This window comes from Eupeodes corollae, chromosome 2 (genome assembly GCF_945859685.1).
Source record: "Eupeodes corollae chromosome 2, idEupCoro1.1, whole genome shotgun sequence".
Classification (NCBI taxonomy): Eukaryota; Metazoa; Arthropoda; class Insecta; order Diptera; family Syrphidae; genus Eupeodes; species Eupeodes corollae.
In genome coordinates this window covers 80101302-80114378 of record NC_079148.1, presented here as the reverse complement: position 1 = coordinate 80114378, position 13077 = coordinate 80101302, and the positions used below count along the sequence as shown (strand labels likewise).

At 30.9% G+C, this 13077-nt stretch overlaps 1 protein-coding gene across 2 annotated transcripts in view; it reads left to right on the top strand.

Annotated features, from left to right (window-relative positions):
• The window catches only part of LOC129944180 (putative protein kinase C delta type homolog), a 48288-nt gene that overhangs the window by 22682 nt on the left and 12529 nt on the right, over positions 1-13077 (top strand). The window contains exon 1 of one of the 2 annotated variants that reach the window (XM_056053415.1): positions 2496-6838. The exons of the other annotated variant lie outside the window; for it this stretch is intronic. Within the exon in view, the coding sequence (XP_055909390.1) occupies positions 3211-6838 (3628 nt within the window). The 5' untranslated portion in view covers positions 2496-3210. Of the gene's footprint in view, positions 1-2495; positions 6839-13077 lie in introns of those variants that run through there. 2 annotated transcript variants of the gene reach the window in all.

Genomic DNA, 13077 nt, shown 5'->3' with positions numbered 1-13077 from the left:
TTGTATGTATTAATTAATTATTTGTAAATAAAATTACTTGTACTTATACTTATACTTACAAAATATCTCTTTAAGTGTTAGTTTTAAAACATTTAAACAAAACTTAAAATAAACTAAACTCATTACAGACGATTTTACGAAATTTATAACAAAAAATAGAAGTTTGGAAAATAAATATAGCCGTTAATAATTAATGATGTAGCTTTCATGTTGGACTATTTCAAGTATTTTTAAAGGTAGTCACTTAATAAGTTATCGTTCTCGAGTAAGACTTTTATTTTTAAATATTGTTTTTTTTTTGGCTCAAAATTGGTTTTGACGTTTGGTTTTTACAGCACTAGACTATTTCTGAGTAATATTAATTACTACTGAGTAATATTAATTACTATTTAATATTTAAAATTGAGACATAAGCCACGGTAGAAGATTAACTTAACGAGTTATCAGACATTTTATTAAAGATGGAAACTTGGTTGTCGTGTATACTTACTACTGATAAAGTATGCATTGGTTTTGAAGGTGTTTTCATGAACGTACGTAGTTTATTTTTGAAAAACTGAGTATGGACTAGTATTGATATGGAAAATTATTAAGTTTATCTTCAGCATGATAACAGTATTTAATTTAATCGAAGCACTATAAGATTGTAAGGCTTAATGCGACATTAGTCGGAAAACGTCTGATGACTCATAAAGTTTATCTAGTACCGTCGCTTTGTTTGCTTATTATTTTTAAAGTTGCCCTATAATTTACTAGGCTTTTTTGTGAAAATTTCTTTTATAATATCTTATTTTAAGGAACACACTGTTTTTTCTCGATACTTTAATTAAAATTATCTTTGTCTTTGAATGTGAAACTGCATTGACAAAATATGATATACTCATTAGGTTCCGACCTTAAAAGCTTTGTATATCTACCCAGTTGCCCTTTTCCATATGAATGGCACTTGCATCAATAAGACTGAAAATCTCGATGTTTTCACTATGTGTATCACCAACAACTTCTTGTGGAACGATAACATATGCGAAGTCACCAACAATGCCGCAAGATATTTAAGTTTTCCTAAGGCGATGCAAGAAGTTTTTTCTCCTTCTGATCTACATATTATCTACAAAATTTTATACTTCCAAAGATTGATAACAACTGCAACTGCTGCTCCTACAATTTACCTAAGCCTCTTGGACAGTATTGACAGTAGATCAGTATAATTTTATTACCTAAATTATTTGCAGATAGTGCTTTAAATATTTACCATATTAAAAGTTATCCTATTACATTGTCCGTCACTGTATATGTTTTTTTTTATCAACTAATATAGTTTTTTATTATCAGTTCGCGATCTTATTAAAACTCGAAAAACTAAATTTTAAATTAAAATTGTTACGATTTATCAGACCCAGTACCCAAAAGTTTAATTCGGAATCTGGATTTCGATTGCAGTACTTTATTTTCCTGTCTTCTTATTTATCATTAATTTCATTTTCATTTATCATAAAAAGAAACAAGACAAATGCAGTGATATCCACATAGAATCGTTTTAATTTTAACATCGTCATGTTGTTGGGTGACTACATTAACCATGAGAAAGGGGTTTCTGTGACCTTGTCTTGATCATTCGAAACTCTAGTCGAGTTTCTGATAAGAAACATACACGAAACTTCAAAGACAATTTCGTGGATAAAAAGTAACAATCTCAGAATGACATCGAATGAACCCGATCTAAGCTATACTTATGCTACGAAGGTGTTGGATTTACAAAAATAGATATTTTCAACAGTTTCAGCCGCCAAAAAAATAAACAAAAATCGTTGACAACAATTGGTAAATCACCACCACTTCGTAAGATCGAGTAGATAACTAAATTTCAGCACGGTCATGGTGAAAAGCGGGCATCATTTTAATTCTTCCCTCTTCATTGATCTTCTTGTTTACTAGAGCAAAGCAAAGTGGTTGACTTGTAACACAAAATATTAAAAATTACAACAATTTATACTTGAGTACATATATACCTCAAAAATTACAACAAACGTCACTCCGCACATGACAAATGCTTGAAATTTATTTCGAAATAATCATTATATTCACGATTTAATTCGTCCAGGTTGCAACATCATTCACTGACGTAAAAATATTGTATCTTCTGCCTATTCTTGTTTGGGGATTTATTTTTAACTTTTTGAGATACACATAAATACATAGAACCTATATCTCACAATCCTGAATATTTTAAATATAAACCCATGTTCTCCGCAAGTGCAGGAAGAGAAAAAAGTCTCTGCCTAAAAAGAACCTTAAGCAACAAAATTAAAGCTAAGAAAATTTTGTTCTCTTTAGCCATTTAGACAATCCATTCTAGTAGAACTACGTATAATTACATACTTTCGTACGTCTGGTGAGTTTTTCTTTCCGTAAAAGAGAAGGAAACATTTAAAGACCATGATCTCACAATCAAAGTCTGTGCAGAATATCTTAAAATTCTGCTCGAAAGCCTCGTTGAGAACAATTTTTGAAATATTTCATCAATTTTTTCACATTCGGTGAGCGTTTGTCGGATGGTCTCGGCTATAGTGAAAATAGCTTATTACATATACCGACTACTGTCCTTTGGGAATCGAGCTATACATTTTTAGTAATTTTTGTTGTTTCCGCGAAAACGGTTGCATAAATTCACTTTTAAAAGATATCAATTATAATTTGGAATTTATTTATTTGTTCTTCACAATAACGATCAATTATTCTGCACTGGAAGTTTTTTCAATCTAAAAATAATTCGAAATATAATTGACCAAAAACTCTTTGTGTATAAGTTACTAATCCGACTCTTTTTATTTTGTTTTTTATTATTTCTTTTTCGTGTCTATTAAAACTTGATGAACGAAATTGCTCTAAATTAATTTTGAATTCGATGCAATATTACGTATTTTTAAATGAGAAGTTCAGAACGCAGAAAAAACAATAAATATTCAGATTACATAATTCAACAAAGAAAGAATACACTACAGCAATTTATCTGAAAATAAATCGTTCCGCTAAATATATGCGCCTCAGGGGCTATTTGTGTTTTTGTGGAAAATATATGTGATTGTCACTCGTACTTCAGTTTTTTGTATGTTAAAATAATTTACTTATGTTGCAAGCTACATCCAACAGTGTCTATTGAAAAAAATAAATACAATTTTGTCAAATTAAAGAAGAGCTTAAAACAAGACAATGCCTTTATACACAGACCCAGGGTATTCATATTATAGTAGTAGCGTGGGAAGTATGTATTCTCCCTACTACAGTAGTCCCTTATATGGGTCTACATCGTCGTCTTCTTCGAGCCCGTATGCTCCTTATTCATCAACTTATAATCGATCTTTTAGTGGAACCTATTCTCTTCCATCTTCTTCGAGATCTACCCGATACACTACCATGGTGTCCGCATACCAGCCAAAGCTGTCGACAATAACTGAATCTCCACTAAACAGATCAAATTTTATCCCCCTAACCCGTATTAAATCGCCAAAACTTTCATCGTACTCGCCATCATTATCAACTGCTTATATTCCTACACCACGTTCAACCCGCCTTAAGACAATTAATACCGCTGATATTGACGTTTCTGCAACCTCACGCTATGGCAAACATCATCACATGGAGGATAGGAAGGACGATGGCGAAAAGTCCGATGCTCTTGAAAACGAGTCAGCAGCCTATAATAACACGGACAGTGATACGAATAGCAGTGTTGTTGACCCAAACTCACCGTTTATGCCTCGCATTGATGGCACCGATACTGGACACACTGCAAGGTCAACAATCAAAAGAAATAGAGCTGTGGTGAGACTTTCAATGATGCGTCCAAGGAGTAAAAAGACTTCAGAATCAGACGAAAATACAAGAAATGATGTTGAAGTAAATCCCGAGAGAAACGAGTCAGCGGCTATCATAGCTAAAGAGTCGCCAGAAAAATTCTACATTCAAGATCGTGTTCAAGAACAAAGCACACAAATTTCTGTAACCGATATGATTCAATCGCAAAGTAGTGAAACGTCTCTCAGTGAAGTTGTCATCGAGGTTGATCCTGTAACGCATGCTGTTCGCAGATTGAGCATCCCACAGGGTCCCACATTTCATGATATTTGCGAGGACATTTCATCTGATAAAATCGATGATGATTTAAATGCTGGTGAACTAAGACGACGAGCCTCTCTCATTCAGGAGCAAGAAATCGAAATAATCAATGAACTGCAAAAATCACAATCTGGGTCTTTTCAGGTTATACATTTGGAGCGTAATGTTAGTCAAGAAGATTGTCGTAAGAGCCGCAAGTCAAAAAAGAGCAAAAAACTTCGTCACAAGATAACTGCCAATGTTGAAATAATAAATCCACCATTGACACCTGTAATTCAGCAAACAATTGAAGAAGAGTATCCATCAACAACAAGCCCTGTGGTGATGCCCAAATTTACATTTAATATTGAAGAAATCGAAGAGCATAAGGTATTTAAGCTCCCAAAAAAAAGAGTCAAAAGTGTTAAGGTGAAAAAAGTTGTTGAAGAAAAGCCAAAGGAAGCACAGTTCACTACTTCCTTGGAAAAGGACTCATCTTTCTCCCAGCCAAAGAGCACAGTAGATAAACCTATCAGCAATAAAGAAAATTCTGAATATAGTGAAGACTTTTGGGCACAAATTGGTAACACGGATATAAATACTGAGATTTTCAAGTTCTCTTCACCAAAAAGTCTTCCACCTGATGAACCAATTTCTCTGAAGAAAAAAGAAGAGCCTGATGAAAAGGTTGCTACTCCAAAACCTATAAAAAAAATCTCTAAATCAGATAGTACCGAAGATTTTTGGTCACAAATCGGGACAAGAGAGACATTATACATGAATAAACGTAAAAAAACTGTAGAAAACTGCAAATTTGCGATAGAGGAAACTATGAATTCTGGAAACGTGGATATAGATTCATCATTCAAGGACCCATCTAAATTGATAAATAACGATAAGATTGAGTCCAAAAAATTTGTCCCGGACAAGAAAAATGATAATGCGTTAACTGATAAATCAATAAGTGATCAATTTTCGAACGATACAAATCTGGCTAATTCCCACAATAATGAAAATACTATCATAACCTCCATTGCTTCAGTCTTGACTCAAGACAATTCATTTACTAAAGAACAAAACCTTAAAAATCTAACAACTATTGAAACATCAGGCAATGAAGTGTTTTCTGCGATAAAATCTGAGGCAACGTTTAAAAACGAATTGCAAAGCCCAGAAAATTTTGACACTATTTCCTCAAATAAAATTGAAAACCAAAAATCTAAAGCATCATTTTCTACAATGAAACTGAAAAATAAATCTGAAGCAAGTCAATCACCGCAGGTCCCTGACAAGTCAATTTCCTTAATACCCGAACAACGCCAACAGCAACAATCATTGTCACCGAAAAAACTAAACGATAAATCCAAGCTCTTAACAGATCAATTAAAGAAAGAAAAAACGCATGACGACCCTCTCAATAAAACCCTTACAAGTTCCCCAAAAATCAAAAATACAATTAAAATTTCTTCGAAAAAGCAATCCAGTCCTAAGAATAGTACCAAAGAAGAAATACCTCAACCTCTAGAAACGAATACCAAACCTAAAGCTAAATCAAGTGCATCTTTATTGACAGCAGCATCAACAACGACTACAATAACAACACACGAAGAGAACAGCTCTTCGACTAAAATAAGATCTGGCAGCGGTGCCAAGTCACCTGATAAGAGGAAATCTGTCAAAAATATTAAACCCACAACCAAGAAAAGTATTACCAAGAGTGTGTCTCTAATTGAAGTTACTTCTAACACAATTAATAAGGAAATTGACGAATCCAAACCGATAAATAAGGAAAAGGGAAAAGTCAAATCAGTAAATGAGGAATTACAAAAACCTTCAGCAACTACTACACAGACATTCTCGAGAAAGTCAACGAAATTGACAACCGCAAAAAGTGATAATAAATCATCTGAGAAAGTCAGAAGCACCGAACCGGAACTAGTTGATAAAAAGCTAGAAAAGGACTCGAAACAAGCAGATGGTCTACCAACAAACTTAAATGCTGCAACGTCACCATTATCGGTGCAAACGTCACCGTCAAGCGAAACTCAAAATGTTACACAGCAACCGCTAGTGACACCAAAAGCGATACCAGATGTATCAGTGGCACAGGTACAAACAACTGCAACAAAAACTGAATCTTCGTCCCAATCGCAGTCTCAATCGCAATCAATTGGAATCGTAGAAACAACAAACACAACTGATGCAACCGACTGCAACAGTACTGTCCTCGGTAGCGGCAGCAATAATTTATCAAAGTTCGCGACAGTTTCTAATTTGGCACAGTATCTGCTAGACGTTGATGCTGATCTAGAAGATTACATACCCTCCTCGGCCGAGGAGAGCGACAGTTCTAGTGATTCGTATAGCGGGGACGGTAGTTTAAGTGCAAGCATGAAAAAGAAAAATAAGCAACTCAAGAAAAAAGCTAAGGAAGCGCAGCAAGCGTTTGACCCCAATAAAAAAATTAAAATCGATACAAAGAAGAAGTGTTATGTGAAAGAGGAAGCACCGCGATATCCTTTGGTGGCAACACCAAGGCCACTATGGAAACGCGAGAAAATCGTCTACGAGGAGTCCTCAAATAGTAGCAGCGAAGAAACAGAAAGTGAAAGTGAGAGTACAACTTCAGATGAGTACGAGGATGAATTGTGTCCAAAAGACGCAATCATTCGCATGAGCACCTGCAGCAATGATTCAGGATTCGATGGTGGTACAACACCTTCAAGTCCAAAAAAAGTTTTAGGTAAGTGCAAACATAATACAAGCCCACAAAAACCAAAACTTATAATGTATTCATTTGCAAACAACTACACGTAGATCTCTTAGCAGCAAAGCAAACCTATTTTAAAAAAGAATTTTATATACGCATTGAACAAAATCTTGTTACATTGAACAAAAGAACTACGTTTCTTGTTTTTTTTTGTATTTAAAACACAATTTTACTATTTCAATGTCAAGGAAATATATTTTTACGGTTACAAGTATTTTTACTTGTAATGTGAAAGATCAAAGTAATTGTTATTGTTGTATGTAATTGTATTTTTCATGGCAGTTTCAAAATTTGCTTACTACCTAACTAGATTTGTTTTCTTTTTTGTCTTTATTTTCTAAATTGTATCGAAAAAAACATCATAATAATGTGAATAGGCAGGGACAGGTGATAATTAATTGAATTTTCAAAATTTAATTTTCATATTATTCAAAAAATTGCAGTTGGTAAATAGCATATTACCAACTTGACAAGAATATCTTTTATTAGAAATAATTTCTTTTTCAGAATCTCCATCGAATTTAAAAAAAATTAAAATATAAAAGCATGTATTTGTATGTTTATACATATATGTATGTATGTATTTATTTATTTTGAATGAATAATCCGAACGATTTTAACGTTTTCCTTATGAAAAAACAGATTCAAGTCTTCAAGATCTTATAAGTGTGTATGGTTTTCTTGGCTATTCCTGAGGGTTCAGCGTTTATCGATGCGTTTGATCTGTACTGATGCCTTTTAATTGTTTTTGAATATTGTTGTCAATCGCTATGAAAAAGTTTCAAAAATGTATTAAACAATTTTATAGGCATAGATGCATGTGAGAGTTGCGTGATGGCTATTAAAGGTTCTCATCGATTCTTTGCGAATTAAAAATCAAGGTTACCACATAAGACGGAAAAAAGTTTTGTTGCATATGCTTGGCAAACGGCTAGGTGAATTGACAGACCAGAAATTTGTGACGTAATTTGTTGCCTTTTTCTCGATAGTTTGGTCATATCGTCTTCCAGTCTGTTTATTTATCTACTCCTTTAAAGAGCAAATTTATTTTTGGGATCCCATTCAAGAGTTTTTCCTGCTTTAAAGTTTCATGTGCCTACATAGTTGTATGAAAAGTTGTACAAATGTTTAAATATACTTCTTTTTGAACAATTTGATATGCAAAATGCTCAAAATGAACTTTGTATAATTTTGAAATGGACACACATTACACAATAAAAATTCTAAATTGATATGAAAAATCACTTGTTATATCTTGTTATATGGTATTTGTATCTTTTTGAAGTATATTATAAGTCTTAAAACGTTAAATCTGCATTGTACATTAATTCGGGACATTAAAAGGTTAATCTAAAGATTTTCTATCTTTCTATTTCTTATTTGTACACTATGATATGATAAAATAAAAATTCATGTTACTTTAAAAACAGTCACCATCAAAAAAGATCGTCCCTTCATTTCACCTACATATACATATATATCAGACAAATAAAGTTTAGGAAATTTTACATGAAATGTATTCAAAATTTTCATAATAATATTTACATTCCATCATTTCCACACAATCTGTCAGGTGTTAACCAATTTAATAGTTTGGAATCTGTCCTATAAATATAGCAGTAATGAATTGTAAGACACAAAGAATCCACTTAGCTGAAACAAAAACGAAACACTTACTGAGCTGTCCAAAGGATCATTTGTATAGTATTCGTACCATTTCGTTTTATTAGTAAATATCATACTGCGTACTATACAAATAAAAACAACTTCCTTCTTTGTTTTATATATGTATGTTTAAGGGCCACTGTATCAACACCTTATAATGCACTAACATCTAACGAATATTTTGATGAGGACTATTTTTGTTGACATCCCTGGTTTTATCTATTTTAACAAAAGCAGGCATTTTTATTGAAGAATCACATAACTATAACACTATGCTTCAGGTATTAAAACTGCATGTTGGTCCATTGAATTGCTCTCGTCTCTCTACTTATTTAATTACACATGCGTGCTAATGCGTCATCGGTGAGCGACCTAGCTAAAACAGACGGATGCTGCTTATATTTAGAAAATTGTTCTACGTTATGACTTCACAGATGATCACACAAAATTTAAATCATTCGTTGAATTATCCGGGAGAGGAAAAATATTTAATTTGCGTGGATAATTATGAATTAGGAAGTTATTTCTTTTGCATCCAGAAACATTTATCTAATTTCATTTCACAATAAGGAATAGACAAATCTTACATTTTTCTGGCGCCATTGACATTACAAAAAATTGTTTTATTTAAAAACCTTTGCTCGTAATTACACTCATATGTACATACTTAGCTATACAAATTCATTACGTCCTATAAGACATTTATTTTTAAACCTCAAGTTCCTTGCTATAGGTAGTGCAACATACACTTTACGCTATAAGAATATAAAAATATCTGAATGATTCCGCACTGAATTCTCGATGCACAACAGATAATTTGAATTTTGGCAAACAATTTTCTTAGATGAAAGTGGAACGTTACCAATCTGTAGGTAAGCAAAAAATTATAAATTACGACTTTCTATTAAATTGTAATTAAGCTATACATGCATACATATACATACAAAAACCTTTTTGGCATTTTTGGTTATATGAGAAAATTTGAAATATGTCTTTAATATTTCTCAGGTCTAAATTAACAAATTAAAATTTTTTGTAAGAGCTATCAATAGCTGACAGTATTCATACATATAATGAAAAAATATGTCATCCTTGTGTTTTTGATAGATACAAAGGTGTTGGAAAGAAACAGAGAACGAAATTACGCCTGATTTGAACTGGTAAAAATAAAGAAAAAACATATGTGCATTTATATCATATTTGGACTTTAAAAAAATTTCCAAAAGATTTGGGCGATCACAAGAAATAATATTGAAAAACAGATTTCTATAAAAAATCTTTGATAACTGCTTCAAAATTCATTTTTCAAAATGTTTTATGAAGTTTCGGTATTGTAAAAGAAAGCGTATATTTATTTTCTCTATTATATAGACCACAAAATTTAATCATATGCATATGTAAACCAAATTTAAAAAAACACGTATACGCCCAAGTGTGCCTTCTTCAGAAAAACTATATAATTTGATACACCTTCTCTTATCGCGAACAAATGTTTGTTCAGCTTCTAATTATATAATAAATATAATAGAATAGATTCAAGGCAATGATGATTCTAAGTTATGCTAGCAAAAAAACATTTTCAGCTTTTGAAAATGTCCAAGTTCCATTCGAATGATTGCACTACTGACGACTATCTATGTATGATATTTCGTTGTAATTTTACTCCGAAATAGTAAAATAAAACAATATAAACTAACAAGAATTCTGTTTCTTTGGGATAAGAAGACAGTATAGCGACGTACACTTAGCCAAAAGGATAAAAGTCCCAAAGACTATAGTCAAATAGAGCGCATAGAAACCAATGCTCCGCCCTCAACTTGCAATGCGCAACTGGAGATATCTAACTAGGGACCAATATGGATTGAGAAGTTTGTTGGGTGAGGCCCTAGTACACACAGGACTGTAGTACCACCTTAATAAAGATATCTAATAAAAATTAGAATTAAAAACATTTATGTATATTAGGAATACTTTTCGGCAAACTAGAAATTTAATGAAATTTAAATAAAAAACAAATCTACAAATGTATAGTAGAAAAAAGACAAAGTGTCGCATATAAATCGTTTCTAAATTGCTTTCAACTCTCAAAAATGTATATGATAATTTTAATATTTAGTATTTATTTATTTCAAAAAAATTATCTCAAAATCGTAAATCTTTTATCAACCATTTAAAAATACGTTGTCAGAATATGAAATGACCATTAACAAAAATAACTATACCTATATACTTTCACGTATACAAACATGTTTTATTTCTATTTTAATAAAAAACTGCACGCTTTTAGAACCTTTTAGATATTTACGTATATTTTATTCTATTTGCAACTACATCACCACGTGGATATAGATATGCCACACATACACATAACCCAAAAAGTCTCCGCACAGCAGCTTTCTTTTTGTTGATTCTGAGACAAAATATTTACTATAACAATATATTAAAAATCACAATCACATTTTTTTAAATTTGGTAAAAAGGTGAAGGTGAAAACTAACTATTTTGATTATTACCACTTTAGTTTTTACATTTATTCCTAGTACTATTTAAAAAAAAAAACACTTAAATAAGGCTGTTGTACGGAGACTTTTTGGACTACGCGTATAAACAAACCATTTCATTACACACATTTAAAAATACTTTGTATGTATAATAAATACTTTTTTGTTGTGATGCTGAAACAAATTATTTACTCGTATTTTTCTCTGGTCCCATAACAAACAGTTTTTTTTGGAAACATTTTTGAAACATTTCCAAAACAATTCTGTCGTGATATTTAATAATTATTTATATCAAACAAAATTTTTCAATTAATTTTTAAAAATATTTTTGAATTATGTGTACAAATGTCACGCTGTTTACGAGTATTATTTATAACACAAAGCACCTGCAAATAATCAAGGGTTGTTTTGTATATGAAGTTATTTTTTGATAAACATTTATGAGAAAAAGCATTTAAAATAAAAACAAAACAGACAAATTGTTTTTTGTTTTGCATGTATTATGTTTTCAAATATACATGTATATATGTATATACTTTTGTGTTTATGACCAATTAATATTTAAAAATTTATTTATAACTATTTTGTTCACTGCAGTATTTCGAAAAACTCGTTTAAATATTAAAACATTGCAATAATTTATTATTTGAATAAATCACTAAATCAAATACAAAAATTTAATTTGAATATGATTGTTAAGCGAATTATTCGCAAATCATGATGTTATTCGCTGTTATCGGCCACTATTTAAAAGTTTCTTTATTTTGGTGTATATTTCGCTCATCAATATCTATCAAAAAATATTGATTTAATTGCTACTACAACTAAAAACCTACATAAACCCTATCGTTCACAGCTCTCTGTTACTACAAACAAATATTATTATATTAAGCGTAAGCTTAAGCATTAAAAATCAAAGTCATTTCATACTATAGCTATATCCTATAGCTGCTTCAATAATAACACCATATTTATGATAAATTGTATTAATTTCTGTTAGTCAAGTTCGTGTCTCCCCAAATAACCATTATTCTTAGATTATTATTTCAAAAAAATAGTAACCATCAAACGACAGTTTGAAGAAAATCTTCTTTTCCTAATTTTTCCTAAATTTTCTTAATTTAAATGTCTTAGAAACACAAAGACTATCAGTTCTTATTCAGAACAAGCAGCAATTGAAAAAGTTACTTTCAAACTGATGAATGAGATCACAAAACAAAATCTTCTTCAAAATTATTGCAGGTCCTGATAGCTCTTGTATATAATTTACTGTTTTTGAAGACTCGTAGTTATCCCCTCACAATTTGTATGTATCTTTTCGGAAATCCATTTTTATCGATGTGACTCAACGCTATTATTATGTATTCAAAATTGTAAGATAAAAAAGAGTGTTGTCTTGGATTAACGCAATAATTTCAAAAGGATTCATAATTAATTCGCTTAAAAAAATGACTACACATTAGCCATCGTCAAATTCAAAAAGATCATAACAAATAATAGAAAAAAAGCTGAAATATCACAAAGAATAATAAAAACCAAGTACCATAAGTTATTTTATATGGCTGTCACTAAATTAATATCTAAAATAATTTTTATTAATATACTGTTTATATTTATTTTAACACAAAATTTGAATTTTTTTGGACTTTTGATTACAGTCTTGCATTCCTAAATATTTATAAATACACAATTCAAAGATATAAATAGTGTTTATGTAATAACATACAAATTAAACTCAAATAATAAGAACATGCATACCATCCAACCATATCAATGACCTTTGATTAAACCAAAGTTATTACCTATCTTCCATTTGTTTATGCCAAATTGTTAAAGAAACGGATATTAATCGTTAAGTGTATTAGTTTAATTTTATTCAAAATAGGATTTTTTTAAATGTTAAGAGTATAATAATAAAGAAAATACCTCTAGTATGTTGTTTTTTCATTATAATTGTAAATTGAATGCAATGACTGTATGACGCAAATCATTTGAATCATTTTCATTCGAATCTAAATAGAAAACAAACAAAAAATACAAATTCAC